Source organism: Tachysurus vachellii, chromosome 3 (genome assembly GCF_030014155.1).
Source record: "Tachysurus vachellii isolate PV-2020 chromosome 3, HZAU_Pvac_v1, whole genome shotgun sequence".
NCBI lineage: Eukaryota > Metazoa > Chordata > Actinopteri > Siluriformes > Bagridae > Tachysurus > Tachysurus vachellii.
Genome location: NC_083462.1, coordinates 33,575,671 through 33,603,514, shown reverse-complemented (window position 1 = coordinate 33,603,514; position 27,844 = coordinate 33,575,671). Strand labels below are relative to the sequence as shown.

General features: G+C 37.5%; 2 protein-coding genes across 2 annotated transcripts in view; one reads left to right on the top strand and one right to left on the bottom strand.

Moving 5' to 3' along the window:
* The first annotated feature begins 959 nt into the window (after window positions 1–959).
* Window positions 960–17,634, top strand: tdrd6 (tudor domain containing 6). Its single transcript, XM_060866880.1, has 20 exons — window positions 960–1,045; window positions 1,737–1,781; window positions 4,525–9,792; window positions 9,886–10,010; window positions 10,136–10,216; window positions 11,467–11,524; window positions 11,667–11,716; window positions 11,828–11,882; window positions 11,977–12,047; window positions 12,123–12,153; window positions 12,505–12,575; window positions 12,670–12,735; window positions 12,907–12,961; window positions 13,048–13,103; window positions 14,448–14,502; window positions 14,602–14,663; window positions 14,765–14,804; window positions 16,176–16,243; window positions 17,057–17,111; window positions 17,208–17,634. The coding sequence occupies exons 3-20, from the start codon at window positions 4,593–4,595 to the stop codon at window positions 17,357–17,359; spliced, it is 6,351 nt and encodes a 2,116-aa protein (XP_060722863.1). The 5' UTR covers window positions 960–1,045; window positions 1,737–1,781; window positions 4,525–4,592; the 3' UTR covers window positions 17,360–17,634.
* A 3,390-nt stretch (window positions 17,635–21,024) lies between these two features.
* The window catches only part of sf3b6 (splicing factor 3b, subunit 6), a 31,016-nt gene continuing 24,196 nt past the window's right edge, over window positions 21,025–27,844 (bottom strand). The window contains exons 2-5 of the mRNA XM_060866890.1: window positions 24,504–24,608; window positions 23,994–24,112; window positions 21,495–21,633; window positions 21,025–21,364 (exon numbers count right to left, since the gene is read on the bottom strand). Coding sequence (XP_060722873.1) covers window positions 21,275–21,364; window positions 21,495–21,633; window positions 23,994–24,112; window positions 24,504–24,533 — 378 coding nt within the window. The 5' untranslated portion in view covers window positions 24,534–24,608 and the 3' untranslated portion in view covers window positions 21,025–21,274. The remainder of the gene's footprint in view (window positions 21,365–21,494; window positions 21,634–23,993; window positions 24,113–24,503; window positions 24,609–27,844) is intronic.

Sequence of the window (27,844 nt, the reverse complement as noted above, 5' to 3'; positions counted from 1 at the left end):
TGTTTGATATCAAATCTGGTTTAGTAAATGTATGTTTATTTGGTTTAATGTTTTTTATAGATTTAACTTGATTATATTTTTTTTTTTTTGGAAATGGTTATAAATGCATTTAGCATGTAGACTCTTAATTACTGTAAATTGCTGTGTGTTTGTTTTGTTACCGATTTATCTAAAATTGACGTTTGTTGAAAGTAGTTTTGGTTATGAGATGAGGCCAAATCTGTGAAGATCCTGAGACATCTAGAGATCTAACAGCTCCAGTTGTCTTCCATGCCATGAAGATTGTGGACTTCCGCCGAGATGAGGCCGACTCTGTGAGGATCATGAGGCACCTAGAGATCTACCAGCTCCAGTTAGACTCTGTTATACTAAGAGGAGGCCTCTTTGAGGTTTTTGAGGAACCTCCTCATCAATACAACATTTATCAGGCTGTATGTTTATAATCACACCCTCTGGTGTCACCCATATGAGGGTGGGTTCCACTTTGAGTCTGGTTCCTCTCAAGGTTCTTCCTCTTCCATCTAAGGGAGTTTTTCCTCCCCACAGTCACCTCAGACTTGTTCATTGGGGATAAATACAAACACTATCTATATATATATCTAATATTAATCATGAATTTTTTGTATTATATTTGTATTAACATTTTGTTCTATGTTTATGTTCTGTAAAGCTGCTTTGAGACAAGGTCAATAGTTAAAAGCGCTATAGAGATAAATTTGAATCGAATTAAATTGAATGTAGCAGCTGTGTGTCTGCTTTCTGCTCTGTAAATGTCCAAGCTGCTTAAATGTACGTCTTTTCTCAGTAAAGGTGAGAAGGAGAGCGACTGAGGAAGTGTGAGCTTTTTACTGATTCAGTTCTGATTACACACGACAACAACACGTATATAATCGGTATCCGTTACCCAGCGACGAATAAGCATTTTGTCAGATTGTTCAGACGAGCTACACGTCTTAAACAATACAAAATCTAACAAATAAACGAGTCCGTTTGTCATCGGTGGCTGATTTTTAAAATGGCGGAAGGAAGGAGCTTCGAATGAGAGGTGCAGAGGAAGGCTTTCGTTCAACGTAAAATAAATAATACGCCGACAATTCATGATTAACACGAACTAGTCATATATGTATAAATATAAATATATTTATTAAAGACCAGGAGAGAAAACAGAACTTAGGTTAACCTGTGAATTTAAGCTAGTAAACGGTTGTTAGCTAGAAGTTAAGTAAAGAAGACCTGAGGTAAGGTGTTTCAAATTAACCGTGTTTTATGGCTAGAAACTGGTTAGTAGAAAGAAGGTAAGAAAAAAACATCAAGCTTTCTGAGAAATCAAGTAGATGATAAGTGGATAGAGTTTGGTTTGGTTTAACTTTTGATGGATTTAAAATTGTACTCTAGTGATAATGATACGGATTAATTTAGGACGGTCGGTAATTTCGGCTTGTTAAATGTTTGCTTGCTAGTTTGGCTTACAAGCTAGTTTGCTTGTCTACTAAACAGGCCACGTGCAAAGTTAGCAAAGTCGGCCATTTTGTTCATTTAGTTTGTTTTTCTACATCTAATTTTCATACGCCGAAATTGTTGATGAACTCATTAATGCTAGTAAGGATTCTGTTTCACTGAAGTGTGATTAGTCGTTATGTCTTTTTCTTTTTTTTTTTAATGAACCGCTTGTGACACATTTAGAAATTGTTTGATGTCATTTTTAATGTTTTTATTTTTTTATTGTTTATTGCTAGCATCCTGTGTGCTGTGACCAGTTCTGGAACAATGGATACGAATAAGTAAGTGTGCAAAAACTTTTGGCGGTTATAACTAGTTTAACTAAGTATGGTAAACGATTGGTGTGGATAACTTGTATATAAGTTGACATAATATTAAACCAACACGCTTACAGAGGAAAGTAGGTAAAGAAGGATCTGGAAGTTGCTGGATGACGTCATGAATTGTGAATATGTAAATTAGTACATTTGCATATCAAATTAGGACATGAAAAAGAGATTTTTATTTATAATAAAATATACAGGACTGTTTTAAAGTTTTGTCGTATTCGAAAACAACCAATTGCTTATAATTAATTTCTTGAAAATGTCTTTCCTATGGAAACCTTTGGTGATGGTCCTGTGCACAAGCGAAATTTTATGCATTTACAAAATAGTACAGTTTATATAAAGTATGCAGACAAAACAAAGCAGTGATTTTGTGTAGTAGTCTTTATGAATTAATTACTTACTTTTATTGTAAACAGTTCAAGGTTGAGACAAACAGTAGTGATTGGTTGTTGAGTAACGGTGGTAATCAGTGGTGGTTATGGTGAAGAATGGTGATCTGTGATCGTTCACAAGCACAACACAGTTTGGCTTTATTTACTGATGAGCACCATGAACCACCTCCAGCAGCAGCTAAGATACGAGTTGGAGACACATATTTTTTTAGGACAGTCGTTAATGTGCTCTCAGGAAGTCTCAAAATTTGTCACTCTGCATTTTCTTGAATTATAGTTGCTACAAGGGTTTAAAAAGTGAAACTTATTTGGCAGTACATAAGGTGTCCGTATCAATGACATTAACGTATGTAAACGTGAAGTAAAGATGTCTCGAGGCTCTTGTGTAGTTAGCTACAGTACAAATTCACACAGTGCCCATTCTCATTTTATTGACTAAAAGCTAATGAGCAATATTTATGGTGCTCATATAATTTATATTAATAATAGTAATATTTAACACTAGATGACATTGTTGAGCATCTGGCTGTCTTCTAGCACACGGAGCATGGACATGAAAGAACCCACCAGATATGTCTGCAGCTGAATTTAGTGTACAACATACTTTAATACTTTACAACATAAAAATATACAAAATTAAATTTTAATACAATTTCAATTCCTTTGTCTCTCAATACATGTGCATGTTCAATACAGCAAAAGAACATGCTCTTAGAAACCCAAGATGCTCCGAGCAAAAAAAAAAAAAAACAATACATAAGTGTTTGCTTCAGCAAAACAATGTGAAAATAATTTTTCCCATTTTGATGTTTTTTGTGAACATGAACTGAAGCTTTTGGCCTGTGTACTCATGTTTTTATACATTGTGCTGCTGCCACATGATTGGCTGATTGGATAATGTCATAAATGTGCAGGAGTACAGGTGTTCTTATTAAAGTGGATAATGGGCATATGTTTAAATACAAAATAAATTAGCTGAGTTGGGTTTACTTTTTTTTTTCCCTCCGTTTTTAAAAATGAGCTTTTTTATTGCACTTGCCTAAATTTTGTGTACAGCTGAGGAACAACATTGAAAATGTTTGTGACTTAGTAAGTGGTAAATATTTGTGAGGAAAGTGAGGAAAATATTTGTGACTTAGTAAGTGGTACTGAGGATCAATTGATTTTATATGCTGTTTAAAATCCTTGTTTCTGACAGTGTTGATGAGTATTGTATCTTCAAGCAGGTCACTGCATCAGTGATGTCTCTCCAGCACTTGCTTCTCAGAAGAAGTGACTGTTAACCCATTTGTTTACTTCTGTGCAATACAGTGTGTACTGTATCTGGATTTCAGGCAACACTTTGATATATTTATATTTTCTGTTTAAACAAACTAGTTTCATGTGTCTGCCAATCCTGTATTTGCGATTCTTTTTGACAATTATCCAAACCCCAAATCCAGTTCTAGCTATGCCACTGTCACTGTGAAAGTCTGTCTGCAATTAATATTAAATATTTATGTAATGTCCATAATGTTTTTTCACCATAGCCAAGCTCTCAGGGGTTGGCAATATAATGTGTTTATCATTATTATTTGGGAGGAAATTGTGTTTGGGAAACATTTGAGTGCCTGTATTTGGAATAATACAGGGGTTGTTTGTCACCATTTTCTTGTTTTGACAATGACCTTGGTTCCCGATATTGGAGAAAGTGCTGTTGTCTAGAATGAGCGTGAATTTGTTCTTCTTTTGTCTAATTAATTACATTTTTTCCCTTAGTTTCTGTTAGGGTCAACAGGTTTGAAAAGATTTTTCTATTTGTACAGGTTTAACATTTTGATTGCTTGCATTCTTCCATTTCTTTTTATTTACTTTTTTTATATATAGTTCTTTCTCGTTTCATATGTTGTAGGGGACGTCTGTCTTTGTTGTTCATTTGTGGGGTATTTTATTTTTGTTAAATTTTTTAAAAGAACTTTTCTCAAGATTTGAGTTTGAAAACAGTGGCTGTGCTATTTTTTTAATGACAGTCACAATAGTGCCAAAATGTTTTATAATCAGAGCTAGTCATTGGCTTTCAACATCAATTTTTGTTTAAAATACAACATTTTAGGACAAATTGTAAATCTGACTAACAGAATAACATATTTGAGTATTATAGTAGAATTATATTTTATATATATGAAATAAGGGAAAAAAGTAAAGTTAACCCCAAATATTGCAATGGATTTTTTTATACTCTGATTAAAACATAAACTCTAATGTTCTTGATTGCAGAGCTATATCAAAAGGTTTACTTTCTTTTTTTTTTTTTTTTTTTGTAGATACCACGTCATCAGTCATTAAACATTTCTTGAATTATTTGAAAAGCTAAAACCTGGAAAACGGCACAATGTGTTCAATTCCTGGACTCCCTTCACCTGGCTCAAATGTGAATGTGATCATCTCCAGAGTAAATGTCAACCCTCTCTGTGTTCTGGTAGAGTTTTGGGGAAATTTTGTCTCGGATCAGAAACTTGCATATCAACAGATGAAAAAAGATATTCAGTACCCCAGAGTAGCATTTAATGAAGGGGAAGGCAAACCTGGTGACTTATGTCTTGTACGGGTTTATAAAACATGGTACAGAGCCCGTATTGTGTCAAGAACTGATGCTCACTACAATGTGTTTCTCATCGACGAAGGCAGAACGCTTCGGGCTCAAACCAGCGTTTTGGCTTGGGGCCAGACTGACTTTTTCAACCTACCTCCTGAAGTAGAATTTTGCATACTTTCCAATGTCCTGCCACTGTCTACTGAAAATAGATGGTCAAAATTGGCCTTGGGGTTCATGAAATCATTCTGTGGGAGAGCAGTTACTGCCTGTGTTCTGGATTTTGCCATACCTCAGCGTACATTTCTACTCGATATTCCATGTCTGTCTAGGCAAATGCACGAGATGGGATTTGCAAAGAAATTGTCAAATGAAGAGTTCAAAGATTTTGTTTCAAGGACTTTACATTGGGATGCTGGCTTCGTTGAGCCGTTGAGGATTACATCCATGGGATTCGAACCACTTGAACCAGTCAAGATCATGTGCTACATGTATCCAGAGCTACAGGCTGAAACCACTGAGACTGTGCTAGTCACAGAGATAAACAGTCCTCTACGTGTCTTCTGTCAGCTAAAGGTTTTCTCCCAGGAACTCAAGAAACTGACCGATCAGATAACTCTGCATTATGAAAGAACCATTTCATCTCCTTTTGCAAGACCTGAGAACTTGGGGGCTCCTTGTGCATCAAAAGGAGCTGATGGAAAGTGGTATCGCTCTGTTTTGCAGCAAGTCATATCCACCAACAATGTAATGGAGGTGCTGCATGTGGATTATGGTAAGAAACAATTTGTTCAAGTAGATCATGTTCGACCATTGGCCCCAGAATTTTTCCGGATGCCTGTTGTGACTTATGTTTGTTCTCTTCATGGGGTTGTTGATCGAGGTGTTGGTTGGACAGTTTCACAGGTTGATTATCTGAAATCCTTACTGCTCAACAGAACCGTTATTGCCAAATTTGAGTTTCAAAGCCACTGTGAGGGTGTCCACTATGTTACACTGTATGGTGATGAAAACACTAATATAAACAAATTATTTGGTTCAAGAGAGAACTGCTCGATTGATTCAGTGTGCCTTAAAGGTTATACCTTACCCAAGATTGGAGCATGTCATATGTGCCAGATTTCAGGTAAAGGTGAAACTCAAGGAACAGAGGGTTTGAAAGAGATTTTAACAGAATGTCTCTCACCTAATACTGACTATGTGGCTGTTGTGCAGCATGTTGATAGCCCTACAAAGTTTTGGATCCAGACACAGAAATATGCTGCTGAGTTTGAACTGTTAATGCATGGCCTTACAGAGCTGTATAGTAATCACACCAGAGCCACTGGATTGATAAGAAAGCCTGTACCTGGTCTTCTTTGTGTGGCCAAAGCTGAAGATGGTGTGTTCTATAGGGCAACTATTTGTGAAGTTGTTGAGACGAAGGCTGAGGTTTTCTTTTTCGACTATGGAAACAAAGAATGGGTTGAGTGCATCAGCCTTCGAGAGTTACCCCTCGGATATCAAAGCATACCAGCCTTGGCAATTAAGTGTGCTCTTTACGGCATTCAACCCCGAAGTAAAGAATGGGATCTAAATGCTACATTATTCTTTGCTAAAGCTGTTGTGGACAAAGCCCTTGATGTACATGTAGTCGCAAAATCCCAAGACAGATATCTTGTCCAGGTTACCGATTCTGTGTCATGTGGGGAAAAAGATGTTTCAAAGCTGCTCTGTAGTGAAGGTTTTGCAGACATGGAAAATGTGGATAAATCTGTGGTCACACCATACACAAAACTGGTAAAGACTTCTGACGTGTTCAAGACAGGTGCTGTTTCACAGTCATCCAGTTCTGCTTTCAAGGAGTACTTGTTTCCAATTGGAAGCTCATTTGATGTTACAGTATCCTACATTGGGAGTCCAAATGACTTTTGGTGTCAGAAAGCTAGTGATTCAAAATGCCTTAAACTGCTAATGCAAGACCTTCAACGGTACTATGCAAACTCTGAATTTCAGCCTCCTTTAGAAGCTGCCTGTGTTGCTTATCATCCTGAAAATAAATTGTGGTATCGAGCTTTGGTCCTCCAAAAGCACCAGACGTCTAACGTAACTGTGCTCTTTGTTGATTATGGAGAAACAAAGACCGTTCCCATTTATGACCTTCGTCGCATTGATCCAGAATTCCTTCAGCTGACAGGACAAGCTTTTCGATGCTGCTTGTACAACTTGAGCTGTCCGGTCTCTCATTCTTCTTTAGTATGGAGTCCAGATGCTATGTTGCAGTTTCGTGAGTTTGTGGACAAAGCAGCCTCATTGAGTATAGTGCTGAAATGTACTGTATATGCTGTGATGTGTGACACTCGGAAAGTTATGTTCAATGTAGTGGATTTGGAGAGTCCATTCCAAAGCATCTGCAAACTTCTTGTTCAGAGAGATCGGTCTGAGCACGCATGTAAAACAGTATCTCTGCCACCTTTAAGGTTGGATACATACTACTACTCTTCTCATGGCATCAAAACTGGATCTGAAGATGATGTATGCATCACCTATGTGAAAAATGTCAACCACTTCTTTTGTCATCTGTCAAGAAATTCTGTGCAGATTGATAAACTTGCAGATAAAGTCAACAGCTTATGCAGGGACCTACAGAGCATTAAATGCCCAGAAACCTTTGGAAATGTTTGCTTTGCAAAATATACCGATGGGCTGTGGTACAGAGGACAATTCAAAACTAGAAGTCCTTCGGTTGTCATCCACTTTGTGGATTATGGTGACACACAGCAAGTTCAGAAATCAGACCTCCTACCAGTTCCAGTTGAAGCTGCTGAAATCATGACAATACCTGTGCAAGCAGTTGAGTGTGGGCTTTCTGATTTGCCTGAAAACGTTCCAAGTGATGTGAATAACTGGTTTAAAACTTTTGTAGCAAATCGCAAGCTCAAAGCCCTGATAGTGGCCAAAGAACCTTCTGGAAAATTAATTGTTGAGCTGTATGATGGGAAAACACCAGTGAACGCTATAATCCGAGAGAAGTTTCAAATTGAATTTGAGAGAAACAAGCAAATTACTATGGAGGAGCTTGATGTCAAGGAGCAATATCAGTCATACAGTTTGTCTGAAAAGCGAAAAGCACCACAGTGGACTCCTGAAAAACACTGGAAATCTCAGAAAAATGCTGACCCAGAAGAATGCTCACGAAAGTTGTTTGATGGAGACATAAAAAAAAATGTCACCCCAATAATATTGAAGCACAGTGTCAAAGCAACTATCCCTAAACTGAACGAGCTCCCTGAAAAAGTACTCAAACCAGGATTGGAAGCTGAAGTATTCATCTCCCATTGCAATAGCTATTTAAGCTTCTTTGTCCAATTAGTAGCTGATGAAAGTGACATTTGTTCTCTGGTAGAAAAATTGAATGAAGATCAGTCAAAACATGTACCTGTTAACCCTGGTGACCTCTGTGAAGGTGACTTAGTTTGTGCAGAGTACCCTGATGATAACGCATGGTACCGTGCCGTCGTAAGAAAAGCACTGGTGGATGACACGGCTGATGTAGAATTCATTGACTTCGGAAATACTGCTGAAGTTTCAGTCTCAAAAATATGCATCCTGGAAAAAATATTCTTCAAGCCAAGGTATAGCATTCATTGCTCGCTGACTGGAGAGTTAACTGATGACAGTGATGCGGCCTCTAATTTCAAAACTGAAATGGAAAAGAATGCTGATAGGTTTTTCTGTAAATTTATCCAGCAGTCAGATTCTGTATGGAAGGTTGAACTTCGAGTCAATGGTGAGGTGCTGGTGCCTGCTGTCTCCAAAAATACAAACGTCTTAACTGTAAGGGGTGTACCCGAGAGCCAAGATACTGACTTCAATCTGTGTACTTATAAAAATCCTGATGTATCGACTGGACAGGTCATTTCTGTATACGCCTCAGTCATTATTGGCCCACAGCTTTTCTGGTGCCAGTATGCAGAGGCAGAAAAGCTGCAGGAGATTTCTGATGTAATCCAAAAGATTGGTAGTAATTTGGAAAGCAGAGATGTAGAAACCCTACCGATTGGAAGTGGATGCATTGCTCTTTTTGATGAGGACAAACTATATTATCGTGCAAAGGTGACCTCGGTTGGGAAGGACACACTCTCTGTTCTGTTTGTTGACTATGGAAATCATTCAGAAGTTAAAAGGAGTGACATTAGATCACTGCCATTTGAGGCATGTGATATACCTCCTCAGGCATTTGCCTGCCAGCTTGATGGTTTTAATGTTTTGGAGGGGTCTTGGGATGACAAGGCAGCAGATCAGTTCTCTGAGCTTATCAATGACCAGCTATTAAAAGTCACAATTTTGAAACTAGCCAGTTCATCTGAAATGGTGACTCCTCATTTTGTTAAGTTGGAACGCGAGGAACTTTCCATCAATGATGCAATGAAAAGATTCTGGACTCAAAACAGCAAGACATCGTTTGAATTGGCAAATGCACCATCTGCGACTATCGTGACTGAAACGTCCTCTGTCTGTGTAACTGGACCTGTAGTCAGAACCGAGGACCCCCTTTGTGTAGACATGGAGTATCTGCACAATTCTCCACTTAAAATGCAGTCAGAAAGTGATGGCACTTTGGCTGAGCATGTGGACCAAGCTGGATCCACAGAGTTACTGGATGAAAGAAATGTTGATGTGGGCAAGATGTTTTCTCAGGATGATCACAACTTGACTTCAGTATGCATTGAAAAGCCTGAGAAGTATGATGAAAGTATCAATGTGAAGAAATGTACAAATGTAAATACAGATACTTTGGACATTCAACACAGTCTGCCTGCAGATGTTCATTCAGAGCGCCACTTGGACTCCACAGACACTAGTAATGGAGCATTCACAGGTTCTCTGGAACATGAGACCCAACTGGAAACTGCATCTCCAGAAGGTCCGTCCTGTAATGAGGTCTGTGAAAATAGATCAGTTTCAGAACCTGAAGAGAATAAGACCACAGTGTCTGATAACGAGATTATTAAATCAGGTAAAAGTCATCATTGAAAATCTAGATTTATTTATTTTTTAACCACATTCAACAGTTTATAGACAAGTTTAAGGTTCTGTTTTTTCCATGAAGACTTGGGAAACATAAGGAGGGCTGCAGAGGACATTGCTGTTGGGACTGAATGTGTGATCTGGTCTTACGTACACAAGCGTTGGTGCCGTGCGAGAACTTTAAAGATTTCTGATGATTACACTTTGGTAAGAATCTTTTTTCTGGGAATGTTGTATGATCAAAAATAAATGACAATGAATTATATCGGATTTAAATAATTGTTGATTTTATTTATTTATTTATTTTGTCTTCAAATTCTATGTAAATATAGGTACTCCTTTTGGACCACGATTTTATGGTGATGGTGGATTCAATGAACGTTTTTGAAATTGTACCACAAGAATCATTGCAGGTATGAACTATCCATAGACAAGTCTGGAGATCTAAAATCTGCCTATTCAGATTTCAGAATATAGGAGGAGTGGTAAACACTAAAAATTACAAAATGTTTTACTCAGCAAAGTGATTTTTACCAACCAGGTTTACACACTGACTCCCAAGTGGCCCAGTGGAAATTGTGTCCACTGTATCATTTGGCCCACAACCTGTGGCTGGGAGTCAGAAGTAGGGTTGGGTATCAAAAGAAATTTTCCGGTTCCAGTTCTGCCCTACGATTCCCGGTTCTGATTCCGATTCCATAATAAAATAATACACAATACTTAAACAATTCCATTTGTGTTTATTAATCACTCTTTAAATATTTTAAACAGAGCATTTCAATTCATATCAATTTAAATTGAAATAAATCCAACATCATATTTAACATCCAGAATTACAACTTAGCAAAACAGTTATCAATTTTTCTGAAGAAACATGAACATGTCTGCTTTCTCTGGGAGAAGACGAGACCTTTCCTGGCTTATTGTATCTCCAGCGGTGGAGAAAACCCTCTCAGAGGGGGGAGATTTGCTTCATTGTTGTAGCTTTGGAAATGAATCCACACTTTAGACTTTTTTTTTAGACTATGTTTAGTTTAACACAAAGCGTACCTCAGCACAGCAGTGCGAGTGACTGATTTCTGTGGTAAGCTGCGTTAATTTGGTTGCGTGACTGTAAAACAGTTAATATTCATGAGGTAAGACATGGCTATTTAAAGTGACCGCTCACAGCACTTTGCCCGTCATCGCATCAGAACCACTTTTGGAACCGAAACTTAAAAATTCCGTGCGGTTCCGGTTCCTGTTAAAAAACAGAACCGGTTCTGAATAAGTACCGGTTCTCGGTTCCCAACCCTAGTCAGAAGAGAACCAAATTGGCTGGAGAGTCAATTCTCTCTTTCCCCATCACTCACAGCTACACTAGATGCCTGTGAGCAAATGTAGACAGTCTGAATTTCCTCCAGGTGTATTACAGTGGACAGTAATGTAGCATGAGCAGCAACTCAAAAATAAAATGTACAGTAGTCGCCTGCAGTTTTGTGTTTCAGAGGACGGTTAGAAGGGTTAAAGTATTTTGGGTTTGATGTTTAAGAGGATTTGTATATAAATGTATAGGAGCTGTTTGAGAGAAGAAATGGCACATTTACATATGCATTTTCAAAGGTAAATGTGTAATTTAGTGGGATGGCTTTGCATTCACGGTGATGAACTTAATTCTTAACAGGCTGAAAAGAAAACTGAGCTTGGATGTAAAATCTGTGTTGCTTTTGAAGATCCATCTGGTAAGGTTCATCACACAAATACGATTCTACGTACTGTATTAATTTAAATTATAAAGCATTTATTAAATGGATGTTTTTGTTTTAAAAGAGTATTGTTTGGTGTTTACGAATGGTCTTTATCCACTTTTTCATTGCAATCTAGATGATGAAGAACTTAGTGCTGGGATGAATGTAGTCATCACTGAGGAACAGGTAAATTTGTCCAAGTTTAAGTATTTCTTAGAGAATGAAGTCTTAGTATTCATGAGGCAATGCAAAAGTCTCTGTTTAAACCCTCATGAATACCTTTACTTGTTACTACAGACTCAAGGCAAAGAGCTTGACCCCTTTTTAGGTGACTCGGTTTCTGAATCTGAAAGTAAGTAATATGGCCTACATCCATTTACAGAAAAAAAAATCTTCCCAGTTGAATATCACACTTTTTATGTAATTACTGTTTGTTTTTGTTTTAGTTTTAACAGAAAATTTGCAAGACGATCCAAAACAATGTGCAGATTTAGACCTTAATACTCCTCAGGAAATGGTAGGTTTGATTTTAGAAGCACATGAATCTTGACTAGACAAAGGGATTAATGTTGCAACTCTTCTTCTTCTGCAGAGTCAATTGTTTGTTGCAGATGTTTTACATGGTAAGAAAAATGCTGCATGTAATTATAGCTATAGCTCAGTGCATTTTATCAGTCAGAATGTTGGCTTTAAATGTGCGATCTGAAATTTATTCTGCAGACTAGACACAGAAGTATATTGTAACTATAAACTGTCTTGTTTCTGTAAGAGAAAGGTGTGAAACACTTTCTAGGAAACACTTATCCTAAGAATTGTTTAAGGTTTTATATTTCCATAGACATAAAAATGTGAGGAAAGGATGTGTCAGAAGATGGATCTCTTGTATGATTTTTAATGTCCGATATAAATCCTGTTTAGATTTAGGATTTGAAACTGGACTAATGCACTAATTTAAGGTTTTACACTAACATTAGAACGTGCGACTAAGACATGTGAGCAGGTGGATGAACTGATAGATATCATACCAGTCGTACCACTGGAGAGGGTACTGTGTTTTATTTATTTCATATAATCTATACTATTTAAGGACAATGAAAGTATATGTGGTCCAGAGACATAAAGCTGTAACATGTTAACAGGACCAAGAGGCAGAATCTGAGGCAAACACTGATCTGGATAACTTGGGTGTAAAGGCACAGGAAGAGGTTCATTTTTTTATTTTAATATGATGTTCTGTATATTATATACTTGTAAACAACTGAGCTTTTACTTTCTAGATAGTGAATACATGAGCTTTGATCATTTAATAGCATTAAATTCAACCAGTTTTAAATCTAATGTGAGATTTCCCAATTCTGTTGTTTATGTGCTAATAGGCTGAAGAAGCAGTGCATAATGTTGTTGAATGTTTTTCCTCTCAAGAACCTACTGGTAAGTAATTTCACAAATTGTAAATTAAAATGTATTATGACTTCTTTTACGGTTTGCCTAGTAATTTTTATTATTTTTTAATAAAGAATTTGAACAACCTACTGCTTCGGTGGATCTCATCACTCAGGAAACTGAGGAACAGGTAAACGAGTTTTGAGAAAGGGATAGTCACCATGAAAGTGTAATTTAAAATATTTTACAAGGATAATATAAAACAGCCTGTGTCCCTAAAAAAAAAAAAATAAATAAATAAAAATTCCAAGATATGTTCATAAATACGTTCATTTTTAATGAAAAATTGTGGTTCCAGATAATTTGGAGGGCAGTCAGAATGCGTTGCTTATATTTCTGTTTCACACACTAAAGTGGTCTTAAATATCCACAATGTTTTGGTGGTGTAAAGTGTTCCTACAGACCAAAGGAAAATAAATGCAGTTATTGGGTCTTTTGCCCAAGAAGTAGCAGTTTTGTTTGTATTTAATGCAAATCAGAAGTAGACCTGATTATTATTTTTTATGCTTTATCACCTGGTCAACAAGAACTAAGGAGCCAAACCGAAATAAGGACAGTTAGTTAATATCTGATGGTAAATTTGTTGTTAAAACAAAAAGTTTGTCCTCACCCATGCAATTTAATAGTAAGCAGCCACTCGCACACATTCTTATCCCTTAAATCAGTGTTACTCATTACGCGGCTCGCGAGCCTCCTGCGGCTCGCCAAGCTTTAATATGCGGCTCGCATGGCAGTAAATAATACGATGATATGATCATGTGTTTAAAATGTATTTTTCATTTAAATAACATTAAAAACAATCAGGGAAGCATAGAAAAACAAATGTGCTCTATTACAAATAATAATATATATTTATATATATTATTTGACTCGTCACTGACTCACTGCGTTCTGCGCAATAGCCAGTTTTTGGCGGCCTGCCGGAAGCTAGTTTGTGTTTCATGCTAGTTAACAACTTGTGTTTACTGTACACACACGGACTAAAAAATGGATCGATTTCTTATCAAACAATCCCGCGCACAAAATGAACAGCAACAAAGCAATGTGACAGTGACAAAAGAGGTAACTGATGGGGAGCATCATCTTGGAAATCATCTTGTCTCAGTTACCAATTTGACAAGTGCATAATAAAGAATGATTTTTAAGTCATTATTGTATTGCAATATTGTACAATGTATTTAAGCAGATAAGCTATTTAAGACTGAATAACTTGGCATACTTTGCGGTGAAAGTGGCTCTCCTATTGACTTTGACCTATCAGTGTGGCTCACATGACAAAAATAGTGAAGACCACTGGTCATAAATGTTATTGGGTTCAAATCAGTTGTAATCTGGAGAGAGTTTCTTTCCCCAGTACTCAAATCAGGAAATCTCTAAAGATTAGGCATGTTTACACCATATGTCTTTATGGTTAATATAATATTTTAGTTGTCCCTTTATGGACTTCTTTCACTTTTCCTTCACTTCATTATAGCCTCAAGACAAAGAGCGTGGCTCCTGTTTAGGTGACTTGGTGGCAGAACCTGAAAGTAAGTAATGTGTGTTAATTTACCTTCTTGGGTCACTCCCAAGATGACGTTCTATTCTGTGATGTCTAACCTTTTTTTTTTTTTTTTTTAATTTACCAGGACTGATGCAACAAGATGTGATGCCAGGTCCAGACTCAGACATTGAGAATCCCCAGGAAATGGTGGGCTTTATTTTGTTCATTTATAATTTAAGGTGGGTTTTAAAAATAAAAATAAAAAATTGTCAGCTTCTGATATTGAATTGTTTGTTGTATTTCTGCAGAGCAAGATGTCCATTACAGATGTTACAGTTGAGCAAAATGGTAAGATAAAAGCGCTGTGCATAAAAATGGTTGTTCTAATGCCAGACATGACACGTAATTAATATTCATTAATATAAAGTAGCCTATTAGAAATGGGTTGCAGTGGCTGACTGCTCTGCCTTGTTACCTTCTATTAGGGCACTTCTACAGTAGATGCAGCGTGAAACATAATATCATGTTTAATATAAATCTCTAATTCTGCCAGACCTGCAACTATCTACAATTTAGCCACAGATGCACTGATGTATCAAATAATTGTTATTTGCTTAAACCAGTGATCAGACTCAACACAAACCAAGTGACATGAAGGGTGTCCTTTAGCTTTGTGGTAAAAATTTGACCTGTGAACATCAGAGACTGAGTATTGTGAGCTGATGGAAAACAAGATGGCAGGACGACAGTCTCATTGCACAGAAAAGGAAAAAAAATTAACAAATTGTTGCCTGAAAAATCAATAGTGTTGAAGCATGCAACTTGATGGTATATGATGTGATCACTTGGATCCAGACAGACCTTTTTTGGCAGCATGTAGACCTGAGTGAACGAAATCTACATTCATTTAGTACTTTAATTTCCTCCTTGAGATGTTTCACCAGGTCTTTACTGCTTCTTTGTGGAACTACTTAGTGAAACACGAGGTCAGGTGACTGACAGTTTTAACTGCCATTAAAAACCATTCCATTTCTTTCCCTTAAAAAGCTCTTGAACTTCTTTTGCGTTATGATTTGAGCCATTAACTGTATGGTGCTTTACAGGACAAAAGGATAATTTTGCAGAAGGTTTAGCTCTATTCACTTTATTGTTCATCCTTTAATTCATCTATCAATACACACCAGTGGCCGGATTTATTGCAGCCATATATGCCCATGCCATAGCACTACCTCCATGTCTGACAGATGATGTGTGATGACAGATGAAGCTTTGGATTATGTGCCCTTCTTTCCTTCACCATACTCTTCTTGTCCTGTCGTTCTGTAAAAGTCCAAAGAATTATGTTTCAGGACTGGGCAGGATTTTGGATGTTTTATAGCCAGATCGATTCTGGTCTTTCTGTTCTCGAGAGAGATGTACTGTAGATATATAGAATACTGTCTCAGTTACATTCTGACCCATTGAGTCCACAAGCCCTATGAAGGTTTGCTGTGGTGTCTGGCAACAAGATCCCTTTTGTCTGGTAAGTTGAGAGAGCTGTTTTTGGTGGGAACCTACACAATATTCTGCAGGTGGTTTTAATTTTATGGCTGATAAGAGTATAGTAGATTGAGTTGAAAGTCACATGACTAAATTACTTCATGTGCTCGTACTACTTGTAAAATGTTGACATGGTGTAGGAAAAGAATGTGGTGGTGTTTTTTTTTTTTTTTCTTGCAGAACCAGCCATGGAAGCGAGTCCAGCAGTAGAAGCAGCACAAGATTTAGGCAGTGCTGTGGAAGTCCAGGTAAATTTATGCATTTAGTCACGTTTGCTTCAGGTTCAAATTGGATCACTTGAGAGAGGACTCGTCGCCACACGATCTTCCACAATAAATAGTTGACAGCAAAAACACAAAGCTGTTTACTTCCGACGTTCTGAACACATGTCCAATGAGTACCTGTGACCGATCATTTCTCCTGGAGGAAGAGGGTCGTGCATGTTTGTCAGTCTTCGGCTGCACTATTTCCAAGCAATTGCAATAATAAGGGTTTTTTTTTTTCCATGGAGGGCAATGTTTCTTTCAGTTAGGCCATCATTTGATGCTCTTCAGGACACACTACAAATGTTATGTGGTCTTGTGTCCCAGTCCACCTCTGAGCACGATTTGTATAATCTGATGACAACGTGAGATTTACTGACTAATTTACTAACTTCTGCTCGGATCACTCAAAGCACACAGGCTTTAAGGCTATAATTTGTATATATTTCTATGTAAAAAATATTTCTATAGGCTTTAGATGTGGAACTTGATGCTAATTATGATTTGGCTGTTATAAATGAACTGACTGATTATGTTAGTAAAACAAAGATGGCATACTACAGTCCAGCTGCTGGCAAAACAGGACCTTTTTTTTTAATGGCTCTTGGTTTTAGAGAAAGCTCTAAAAATACTTTGTGAGACTGAAAAAGGGGTCTGATACTCCACCAGACACACTGAGGATAGCTTTCTTCCATTAGTGTCGATGCATTTTAAGTTTATTTTTGAAGATATTTGCACGCTATGTAATTTTTTTTGCATGCTATGACTTGTATTTCAGTATTGTTGCTTGAATTGTAGATTAAAGCCAAGATGGTGGAGACGGAACTTCTTGCTGATGAGGCAGTGTCTTCTGGTGAGCCGTTACTTTTTATTATTTATTTTTTTAACGATTGCTTTTTAATGTGACTAGTTTTTGAACGTATGTAGATGACTGTCATGTTCTCTGCAGACTTTCAGACACCACCTGATGCAGAGGAGCCAACAGCTTCAACTGTCACACATCTGTCCCTTAACTTTGAGGACACATCTGACGATATCATCTTTGTGAAACAGTGGCAGGGTTCACCAACCGTGGGGGAGGAGCCCAGTAGCCAAGATTAGCTGCACCTTTATTACTTCATTGAAAAAAAATACTGTTTAACCAGTTATTTGTTCTGACTGCCTCCACTTTAGTACTTAAGCCCAGAATTTTTGTGGTGTTCTACTTTTCTTCTCTGAAACGGATTTATTTTTTCTTTCATTGTTTTGTGTTTCTTGATATTGAGATGTCCAGAACAATGTTACGTAATATCCAACGTTACATTCGTTATGGTTGTGTTTTATTGTTTTGGGTTGTTTAATTGTGAAGCGCAAGTGTAACCTTATGCTACAATTTGTAATGGGGGGGAGCTTGTGTAGTTATTCTCACTTTTCTTTTTTTTGTAGCATTAAGATTAAACATTGCCCACAAAAGATAAATCATCTTTTATTGCCCAGTTATTCCTTTTGTTAAAGGCATGAGTATAATTAAGAAAATAATTAATTATGAATTAATTAATAATTAATTAAATAATTAAGGCACGGTGGCTTAGTGGTTAGCACGTTCGCCTCACACCTCCAGGGTTGGGGGTTCGATTCCCACCTCCACCTTGTGTGTGTGGAGTTTGCATGTTCTCCCCGTGCCTCGGGGGTTTCCTCCGGGTACTCCGGTTTCCTCCCCCGGTCCAAAGACATACATGGTAGGTTGATTGGCATCTCTGGAAAATTGTCCGTAGTGTGTGAGTGAATGAGAGAGAGTGTGTGTGTGTGTGCGCCCTGTGATGGGTTGGCACTCCGTCCAGGGTGTATCCTGCCTTGATGCCCGATGACGCCTGAGAGGCACTGGCTCCCCGTGACCCGAGAATAGTTCAGATAAGCGGTAGAAAATGAATGAATGATTATAATTGATTGATTAGTGCCGTTTCACATCCCTGTAGAAACAATCTACAAGACCAGCTGCAACGGTAAAATGTAAATTTCAGGAAGTTGAACTTCTTTAACTGCTTACTGTAAGAATCTGTACTTCACTGTACTTAAAATAATTTCAATAATTCTCTTATTTCAAATGATTTACGATTCACCTGCTCCAACCTCAGTTTTTCATACACTGCAGTCAAAAACCAATTTAAATGAACTTTAATTGAGTAATGTAATACACACTGAGATTATACCTTTATCTCTGCATGTATGCAATTTCCCTCTCTGTGTTTAAACAAATGATTAGATGGAGGACTGCAGCAGTGTGATGTTAGTGTCTGGAATCTGGTGGTCATCTTTTCTGTCAATTAAATAATCTTGATTGAAGTCTCATTCCAGAGCTTTGGAGAAACACATGATTATATTTTTTGTTAATTTGGCAAATGCTTTGGATAAAACTGACTTTAAACATTTAAGTAGTGTATTCTTCCAGTTTTGCTATGCACTTGGACTGTGTGCGCTCACTAGTACTGGTACAGAACCAGTGTGTGTGATGATGCCTCACAGAATCAAACAGTTTTTTTATTTTGGGGAATATTAAATTCTTCAAAGATCCCTTATGGATTACAGTAATCTCTTGATTATTTATTTTTATGTATACAATAGACTTTAAAATTTTACAAATTAAAACAACTCACTTTTCTACTATTGTCATCTTTGGAAAATTTGAAGGACTACACCTTCTCCTATAGACCCCTTTGGGGCTGGTATTCATTAAGATTCTAAGAATTATCACTATATTTATTAATATTTTATAGTGAGTGTGTGAATAAGATGCTACAGATGAGATTGTGTAGGGATTATTTTTGTGACCAATCATATTAGAGAACATCTCTGACACAGCGCAGAAATGACACACACTCCTGAACAAAATCTTAAGACCGTGGGAAACATTAGAAGTATTCACATTTCATGCTGGTGGATGGTAACCAGGTTGTAAATACTGCTTCAAAATTCCAAAAGAAGAAACTGGAGCAAGAAATAGAAAGTAGGCAGTGTGACTGCCTGAAGGACAATGACATAAAAGGTGGTAGAGCGTTTTCTTATTTAGCTCCCAAACTCTGGAATAGTCTTCCTGATAGTGTTCGGGGCTCAGACACACTTTCCCAGTTTAAATGTAGATTAAAAACTCATCTCTTTAGTCAGGCGTACACATGATACATCCCATAATATTGTGCACTATTACATCAGACTTGTACATTTTATGAACAGCAGATATGTTAATCCCTCTCCACTGCTTCTCTCTTTCTACCCATCCCGAGGCATCCAGACATTGTACCAGCTCAGATCGTCTTCCATGCGATGAAGATTTTGGACCGACTCTGAGAATCCTGAGACATCTACAGATCTACCAGCTCCAGTTAGACTCTGTGATACTATAGAGGAGATGTGAACTCCATGTGATCTTTTGCATCTATATAACATCTGCTTGACTGTATTTTTATAATCACACCCTCCAGTGTCACCCATATGAGGATGAGGTTCCCCTTTGAGTCTGGTTCCTCTCAAGGTTTCTTCCTTACCATCTAAGGGAGTTTTTACTTGCCACTGCTGCCTGAGTCACTTCAGACTTGCTCATTGGTGATAAATACATACACATTTAAATCTATCTAATATGAATCTTGAATTTTGTATTCTATTATCTTTATATTATTCTTTATATTAACCTTTTGTTCTATGTTTATGGTCTGTAAAGCTGCTTTGAGAAAATGTCAATTGTAACAAGTGCTATACAAATAAACTTGAATTGAATAAAAGCCAGATTTTTTTTTACAGATTTTAACTTTTTATGGCTATAGTCTTAAACAGGCTATTCATCATCTGAGTTTAAAATGCAGTTTTCAATAAATTGCCTACTCTCTAATTTTTTTTGTCTATTGCTCCTGCTACTGTTACTTACATCCTGGTTACGATCAACCAGCATGAAATGCGAATGTTTTACCCGGTCTTAAAGAGGAGTGTATACTGTATGTATATGCATATATATATATATATATATATATATATATATATATATATATATATATATATATATATATATATATATAAAAAGAGAGAGATGACCTTAAGAGCTGTTTTAAGGATTAAGATGCTTTAAGAATAACTTATTTTTACTAGGATCTTCTCTTTAATTTTAAGGGAAATTGCCCACATTTCTACAAATTTTCTTTGAATATTGTCGTTTGTAGCAACTCTTTAAGAATTTTCATAAATACGGGCCCTGATCTGCAGCACCTTAGTGTTAGCTGGGTCGAGAGTCTGTCAGGAACTGTTTTAGAAGCGTAAAATCCTTGATTTAGCATCCTGTTAGTGGACAAACACTATACATATACATATATATATATATATATATATACGTATATATATATATATATATATATATATATATATATATATATATATATATATATATATATAAATAAAAGCGTGTTAATTTGTCACTCTGGGGAAGGGACATGTATGTATACATACATACATACACATATATATATGAGAACACTTCAGTTGCATTGAGTAACCAGTTTCTAGCCTGTACAAAGTAATATAAAGTGACATTTTGGATTGTGCTGTTGGGTATAGTTTATAATGCAGTCCCCAACTGCTCCCGGGCACCGCAGCATAAATGGCTACCCACTGCTCCGGGTGTGTGTTCACTGCTGTGTGTGTGCACTTTGGATGGGTTAAATGCAGAGAACAAATTCGGAGTATGGGTCACCGTACAGTACTTAGTCGTATGTCACGTCATATTCATCACTTTCTTAAGTCTGAAATGTTTGAACAAGATGATATGATTTATTCATTAATTCAAAATAAAACCCAATTACAAAGGTCTGAGTAAAGATGCAAAATAACCACCTAGTGGTACAAATGTGTTCAAACAAGTTTTATAACTGGAAAAAAAATCTTAACACTCAATGTTTAATATATAAAATCAAGGTAAATTATCTATACAAAAGATGTAGTTTATTTTCATTCTTGTTAAAACAGGGTCACTTGGGGAGCTGAGGGATAACCACCGTGCTACTTTGGGGGGTCTGTATTTATGCCATATTTCTCCTTGAGAAGTTTCAGCTGTTCTTCTTTTTTCTTTGTGTCCATTTTCTGGAAAGCCTGCAAAGAGAAGGAGAAAAACAAAGTAAACAAAATTGCACACCAATTACAACAAATATCACTGCTCAACAGGAGAAGAACAGCAGAAGAAAGAAGCCAGTTTGTATTTCATGAGTAAATTCAAACTTACTCTGTTGGCATTGTAGTACAAAACAACCAGGTATCTGTTGCAAACGTTGAATCCAGAAAGATGGTCACAGGCATTTTTAGCATCAAAGATGTCCTCATACACTACATAAGCGGTTCCCCTGGTTTCTGGTGTGTTCCCACTGCAAGCACACAATTTATCACTGTTAAGTCAAATATACAATATGGAAAGATTTGTCACACTCGAATCAGCAGGTATTAATTCGAACATTTTAGTTTCCTTATAAAAATCGCTGAGAAACAGCAAACTGACAGAACTCATGACAACAAAACATGCAGATCTGCTTCAGCTGCCTAAAGAAGCACAGCAAATATAGAGCACTAGGCTCCAGATTAGTGATGATTTCAATTAATGTACTGAACTGTTATAGTGGAGTCACTCTAATAAAAGACAAATAGTTGTTTACTCTCAAACAACACAGTTTTCTTCATTTTCTGCATACATGCGTACAACCAATAACGTGTTAGGATACAGTGAAATCTTGACAATTCATGCTGAAGAACACTGCACTGTTTACACCAGGTTGCACAGTTGCACTTTATGTGGCTAGGACTAACTTACTAATGCCCCTTTTCCACCGAGGCAGTTTGAGTGCTGGTTCGGAGCCTAATTTAGAACCAGTTCTTTCTTTTTCGACAGCCAAAGCACCGGCTCTGAACCAGGAAAAGTGGTTCTTAAGTAGCACCAAAACGTTGCTGGTCTAGACTTAAGAACCGCTTGCGTCAGGGGCTGTGGGCGGGGCTACTGTTAGTGCATTTGATAATGTACCTTAAGTATACTAATGTTTAATACACTTTTACTTTACCGCGATACGATACATTATCAGCACACATGATAGTAAGTAGCTACATGCTAAGGCTAACTTTTTTCTGTGTTAATGATAAAATAACGTTATGTACTTTCTCGATAACAACCTCCGTTTATACAGATCACATGGAGCTGCACGTACACGTTGGATTCGCTGCGTTTGGGTGTTAATGTAGGTTCACAAAGCCATGAGCATTAACAGTAAAGCAACATCCGCCATTGTTGATGTGTTTGTGTTTGTCACTGCTGCACTAACGTTGCTGGGACACGTGACACGTATACAGTGACGTCAGACTCGGCTCTGTGATGCTCTCTAGCCGGTGGAAAGGCAAACCAGTTCTTAGAAGGTTCGCCAGTGGAACCAACTTTGAACCAGCACCAGCACTAGCTCTGAACCAGCACCCGGTTCTTTTTGGTGGAAAAGGGGCATTAGTCCTTATAGCTCTGTCTTTGTTTTATGTAGCAACACGATCCTGGAGAAACGTCGTCTCATTTCACTGTGTACTGCAACAGCTATATATGGGCGAAATGACAATAAAAGCTTCTTGACTTGACTTCTCTATACTTCACTATAACTATTCCCGTACAGACTTTACATCAAAACACAAACAATAAACTTAACAAATAGTCCCACATGGTTAACAAGTATCTCACACGCTGAGAAAGGCTGAGAAATAGACTAAAATGGTTCATTATTCGGGGATAATTGTGTTGGCTTTGTAGAAGCCAACATTCTGTTTTTCTATTTAAGCTTAGACAAAAGTTTATAAAATTTAATGCGGCCTAGAGCTTTCGAGCCACATGCACCAAATTCGGATATGTTGTAGACGCTGGTCTGAAGTTTTCTAAATGATCTGAGTACCGGTACTTCTGGTACCTGGTCTCAAAGTGGCCTTTTTTCCCGTAGACTCCCATTATAAACATTGGAGGTTTATAACTCAGCAAGCTTTTGAACTATCTACACCAAACTCGACCAGCTCCTTTAGGGTGATACTCTGAACAAACTTTTAAATTGGTGTACCGACTGGCCTTCCATTTGTGCCGCAGCCCCGCCCCCAAAATATGCAAAATCAAAAAACTTTTTACAACATGGACATGTGACATATCAAAACACTCACAACAATGAGGGGAACTTCATCACGTGTATTCTGATGACGTCACGTGAAAATAAAAAATTCCGCACAACATGGGCATGTGATATATCAAAACACTCAGCACAACGAGGGGAACTGCCTCGCGGATATTCTGATGACGTCACGTGAAAATTAAAAATTAGCACAACATAGATAAGTGACATATCAAAACAATCAGCCCAATGTGGGGAACTTCCTCAGGAGTATTTGGATGAGGTCACATGCTTGTCTCAGCTTACCTCCAAATGTTTTGGCACCCTAGCTTTCTGTCCACTTGCCTCCAAAAGCAACACTAACCCTTATGTCCACTTGCCTCCAAAAATCACCGTCCGTTGCGAATACTTGCATCGTCAAAGCCAACGTCAAAGTTTGTCGCGACGAACTTTACAAATCTAGTTAGTATTTGTAATTGCTCTTGAATTAAACACACAGGCATTCAACAGGAACAAACTGACACAATTCTGGAGAGAAAATTCGTGTTGTTTTAACTCTAGTCGATTTGACTATTCAAACCACTTCAACACATGACCTGAGCACTTACACTCTAATCTGCCGAATCGGTCCATATTTCCCAAAGATATCGTACATTTCTTCTGCTGTGATCTTGTACGGCAGGTTCCGGATGTACAGGATCCTGTTCACCTCCGGAGGTAAACGGATCTGAGGAGAGAAAACAAACAAACAAACCGGTGGTAAATAAACGCAGATAACTTTCTCTGGGACGTTAAGTGTTAAATGTTCAGTCTGAACCTTTGCTATTTGTCACACAGCTCGGGTGTTTTGTTGTCCTCCTTATTGTAAAGACCTGAACGTACAACTGCAGGGCTTTTTAATAAATCTTTTTTTAAAAAAAATACTTATTCCTCTGTTGCTTTTACTTAGAAGTTCAGGCTTCACCACGTATATTATTCTAATATATAGCACTGTAGTGACTAGCTAACATGCTAACATGCTATCATGCTAATATGCTAATATGCTAACGACGTCGCTACAGGAAATCCTCAAACAAACTCACAAAACATAAACATTTACGGATTAAAACTGTACTTACATTCGCTCGTTTAGCTGCTTGCATCGCCATGGCTGAAACTCCGTCCCCGAAACACCTTTAAACGTTAAACAATAAGGTTTTAACACACAAAACTCGTGTTTACGGTCGGTTTACGGAATATGTTACGTATTACGGCGCACAATAGTGACGTACTTCCTTAAACATGCCCCAGCAAAACAGGGGCATAGGGTCTCGCCCCCAAGGTGAACTGCGCATGCGCAATACTGCAAAAAACAAGAAAGGGGTCGAAAAGATAACATACGTCACAGTTTTTATAACTTTCTTATGGTTTGAACACAAAGTCAGGGCTGTCAAGTGTGACGCATTGATCGTGACAGTCACACATTTGGGTCTTTTCTCCCGCTTTCCAGCCACACATTGTATTTCTCACGCAGAAAAACTTTTTGTTTATTTATCATATATTTAATAAGCCGCAGCGCCCAAAATGTATCAGTCCGCACCGCTGTCTCTATGGAACTAGTGATGGGAAGTTCGGCTCTTTTCCGCGAACCGGTTCTTTCGGACAGTTCGTTTTAATGAACCAGTTCAATAATCCAGTTCACCAGTTCTTTTACGTCCTGACGTAATGACGTAATTGCCGGCAGATATTAATACAATCAATTTAACACACTTGAAAAGTTCTTTGTAATCATAACTTTAGTTGAATACGTTTCTTACATTTAAGTTTTGCAACTAAAACACCCAGTACAGGCATTGATGTGCAAACGTGGGTGTTTTACGTGTCTTAAAGATCTAAACTAATCTTCATCAACTTACAAAAAAAAGCATAATTTTGAAATGTTTCTTTCGCTCCATCAGTTGTTTCAAAAACTAATGCAACTGAGTTAAACACTCATACATTGATAAGACATTAAATCATAACCATTTACATTTGTTACTGTATCAGTTCAGTGATTTACGCATGCGCAGTAACAACAGCTCATCGGTTCTCAGTATGTCGGACGTGTCCGAAAGAAACAGTTCTCAGTTCAGTGTACTGATGATTCGCTGTATCGGTTCAGTGATTCAAGCATGCGCAGTATCAACAGCTCATCGGTTCTCGGACGCGTCCGAAAGAAGCAGTTCTTCTTCCACTCTCCTGGATCCCAGTTTTAAAACTATTGGGTTTTGCAACCCATCTACTGCCCATAAAGGTCAAAAGGCTGACAGCTGAATGTGCAGCTAAAATATGGAAAACAGCATCTGACCCAGGGGCGTCTTTACGGGGTTTTAGCCCTCAGTGAGAATTTTATATTATATATTATAAGACTACATATTAAGCCAAAAGTTATGGTATTATTTAAAATGGCAAAAGTGGACACCAAAATTTTATGCATGATGTAATGATGCCAGTGTTGAATCAAATCAGTTCATGTATGTGTGCATTCTCTACTAACAGTGTGTCTAATGAATGCAGTCATTAATAAAAAATATCCACAATACAAAGGCCAAATCAATAAATCCTTATTTTTATTTAGTATTGAATGGATTGTTTGCATTGAATAACGCCTCCAGCTTTGAATGCGCGTGCACGCTGCGCGTTCCTGTGCTTCTCCTTTCAAATAAAGCAGACTGCTGATGATGCACTATTGAAAGACTACAAACGCACGCGCGTAAAAGCAAAGTAATAAAATTCCCTCACGGATCAAACTAATAAATAATTTTCTTTCCCATCGACAACATGTCCTGCATTTTAACGTAATTTTTATTGTTTATTATAAGTAAAAAATATACTTTTAGTTTTAGGGTGGCTGAAATCACAGACGGGGGCTGGAGCCACCCTAAAAAAGGGCTAGAACTGCCCCTGGTGTACCCGGTTAAGTATATTTAAAATGTCATGCATCTGCCATCCAGCATTTCCTCCTTTGGTTCGAAACAAAGAAAGGAGTATGTCTGTGTATTTGTCCGTGTTTGCCATTCAAGCTCAACAGTTTTTAACCTCCTGAATTCTTCTTTGACCTTCAAAACTACTAAAGCATTACAATTAGACTTTTAACATCCCGTAATTTTATAAATGGAAAAATTTAGGCCAACAAGACAATGGCCAGCCAGACACAAAAAGCTTTTAACATAAGTTGTAATTAAATAAGTACTAAAGATGCCAAACAAGGCAGGCCATCTTTGCTGAAGAAGTTCTATGGGTGGACTGTCCTTTATCTCCTGCCGACTTTGGGACAAAAGTTCTGGCTATTTTATCATTAATGTTTTTCCAGTCATCCCTTATCTTGACAATTTTAAGGATGCTTTCTGCTTTTGTGAACAGCAAATGTGCCATACATTTTTTTCTGAAAATCACCATGGTTAAAAACACAAGTTTTAAGATTATTTAGATGCTGTGTGAGATGTGTGAACAAGTCAGTGTCTGTTGGAAATGTGACAGAGGCACAATGTTGACATGAGAAGGAAATGTGCTCCCCAGGTGTGTGTATATCATCAGGGACATGGTGCCTATTCAAGTGTGAACTAAGGGAGTTTAATATCTTAAATGAACATGGACATATTTTGTCCACACTCACATTATTAACTTGACTATATGCATAGTCTTAAGTTCACATTCACAAACCATTCAAGTTGTATGCACAAGTGTTTATTATTTAATGTTAAGTAATAGTTACTTATCATATCACTATGTACAACAAATCACTTTTTACAGTGTACTGTTAGACTGAGCAGCAGAGCACTGGAGAACTGCTGTGTGTGGAGTTCAACTACAACTACATGATTCACTACTGTCAATCTATTACTGCTCTGTGTGCAGGAAAATAATTTCAATATATTTCAATCTAAAAAGAATTATAAATACATGCAATTTTTTTCTTAAATATTCATTAATTCATTTTCTACCGCTTATCCAAACTACCTCGGGTCACAGGGAGCAGTCATTGGGTCTCAGGCGTCATTGGGCATCACTGACACACAGACACACACACACTCATTCACACACTACGGACAATTTAGAGATGCCAATGAACCTACCATGCATGTCTTCGGACTGGAAGAGGAAACTGGAGTACCCGGAAGAAACCCCTGAGGCACGGGAAGAACATGCAAACTCCACACACACAAGGCGGAGGCGGGAATCGAACCCCCAACCCTGGAGGTGTGAGGCGAACGTGCTAACCACTAAGCCACCGTGCCCCCCTACAGTATATTAAATTATGTCCGTTCAGAGCACTTTGTAACGACTGACCAGTCTCTATACGTTAAACCTCTATGGCACTGTGTAAAGTTTCATACATGTTCTACACCACCATCAGCCTATAAATAATTCTTAGGCAAAACTGAACATTTTCAATATTCTACTGCATTTATTGTCATTTCAGAATTTTTGTTTATATTTC

Excerpts from the sequence above, each read along its gene's own strand:
- tdrd6 (XM_060866880.1), top strand. The coding sequence starts at position 4,593 with ATGTGTTCAATTCCTGGACTCCCTTCACCTGGCTCAAATGTGAATGTG. Across the intron at positions 12,576-12,669 it reads CAGTCGTACCACTGGAGAGG|GACCAAGAGGCAGAATCTGA; the intron begins GTACTGTGTTTT and ends ACATGTTAACAG. Across the intron at positions 17,112-17,207 it reads TGATGAGGCAGTGTCTTCTG|ACTTTCAGACACCACCTGAT; the intron begins GTGAGCCGTTAC and ends TGTTCTCTGCAG.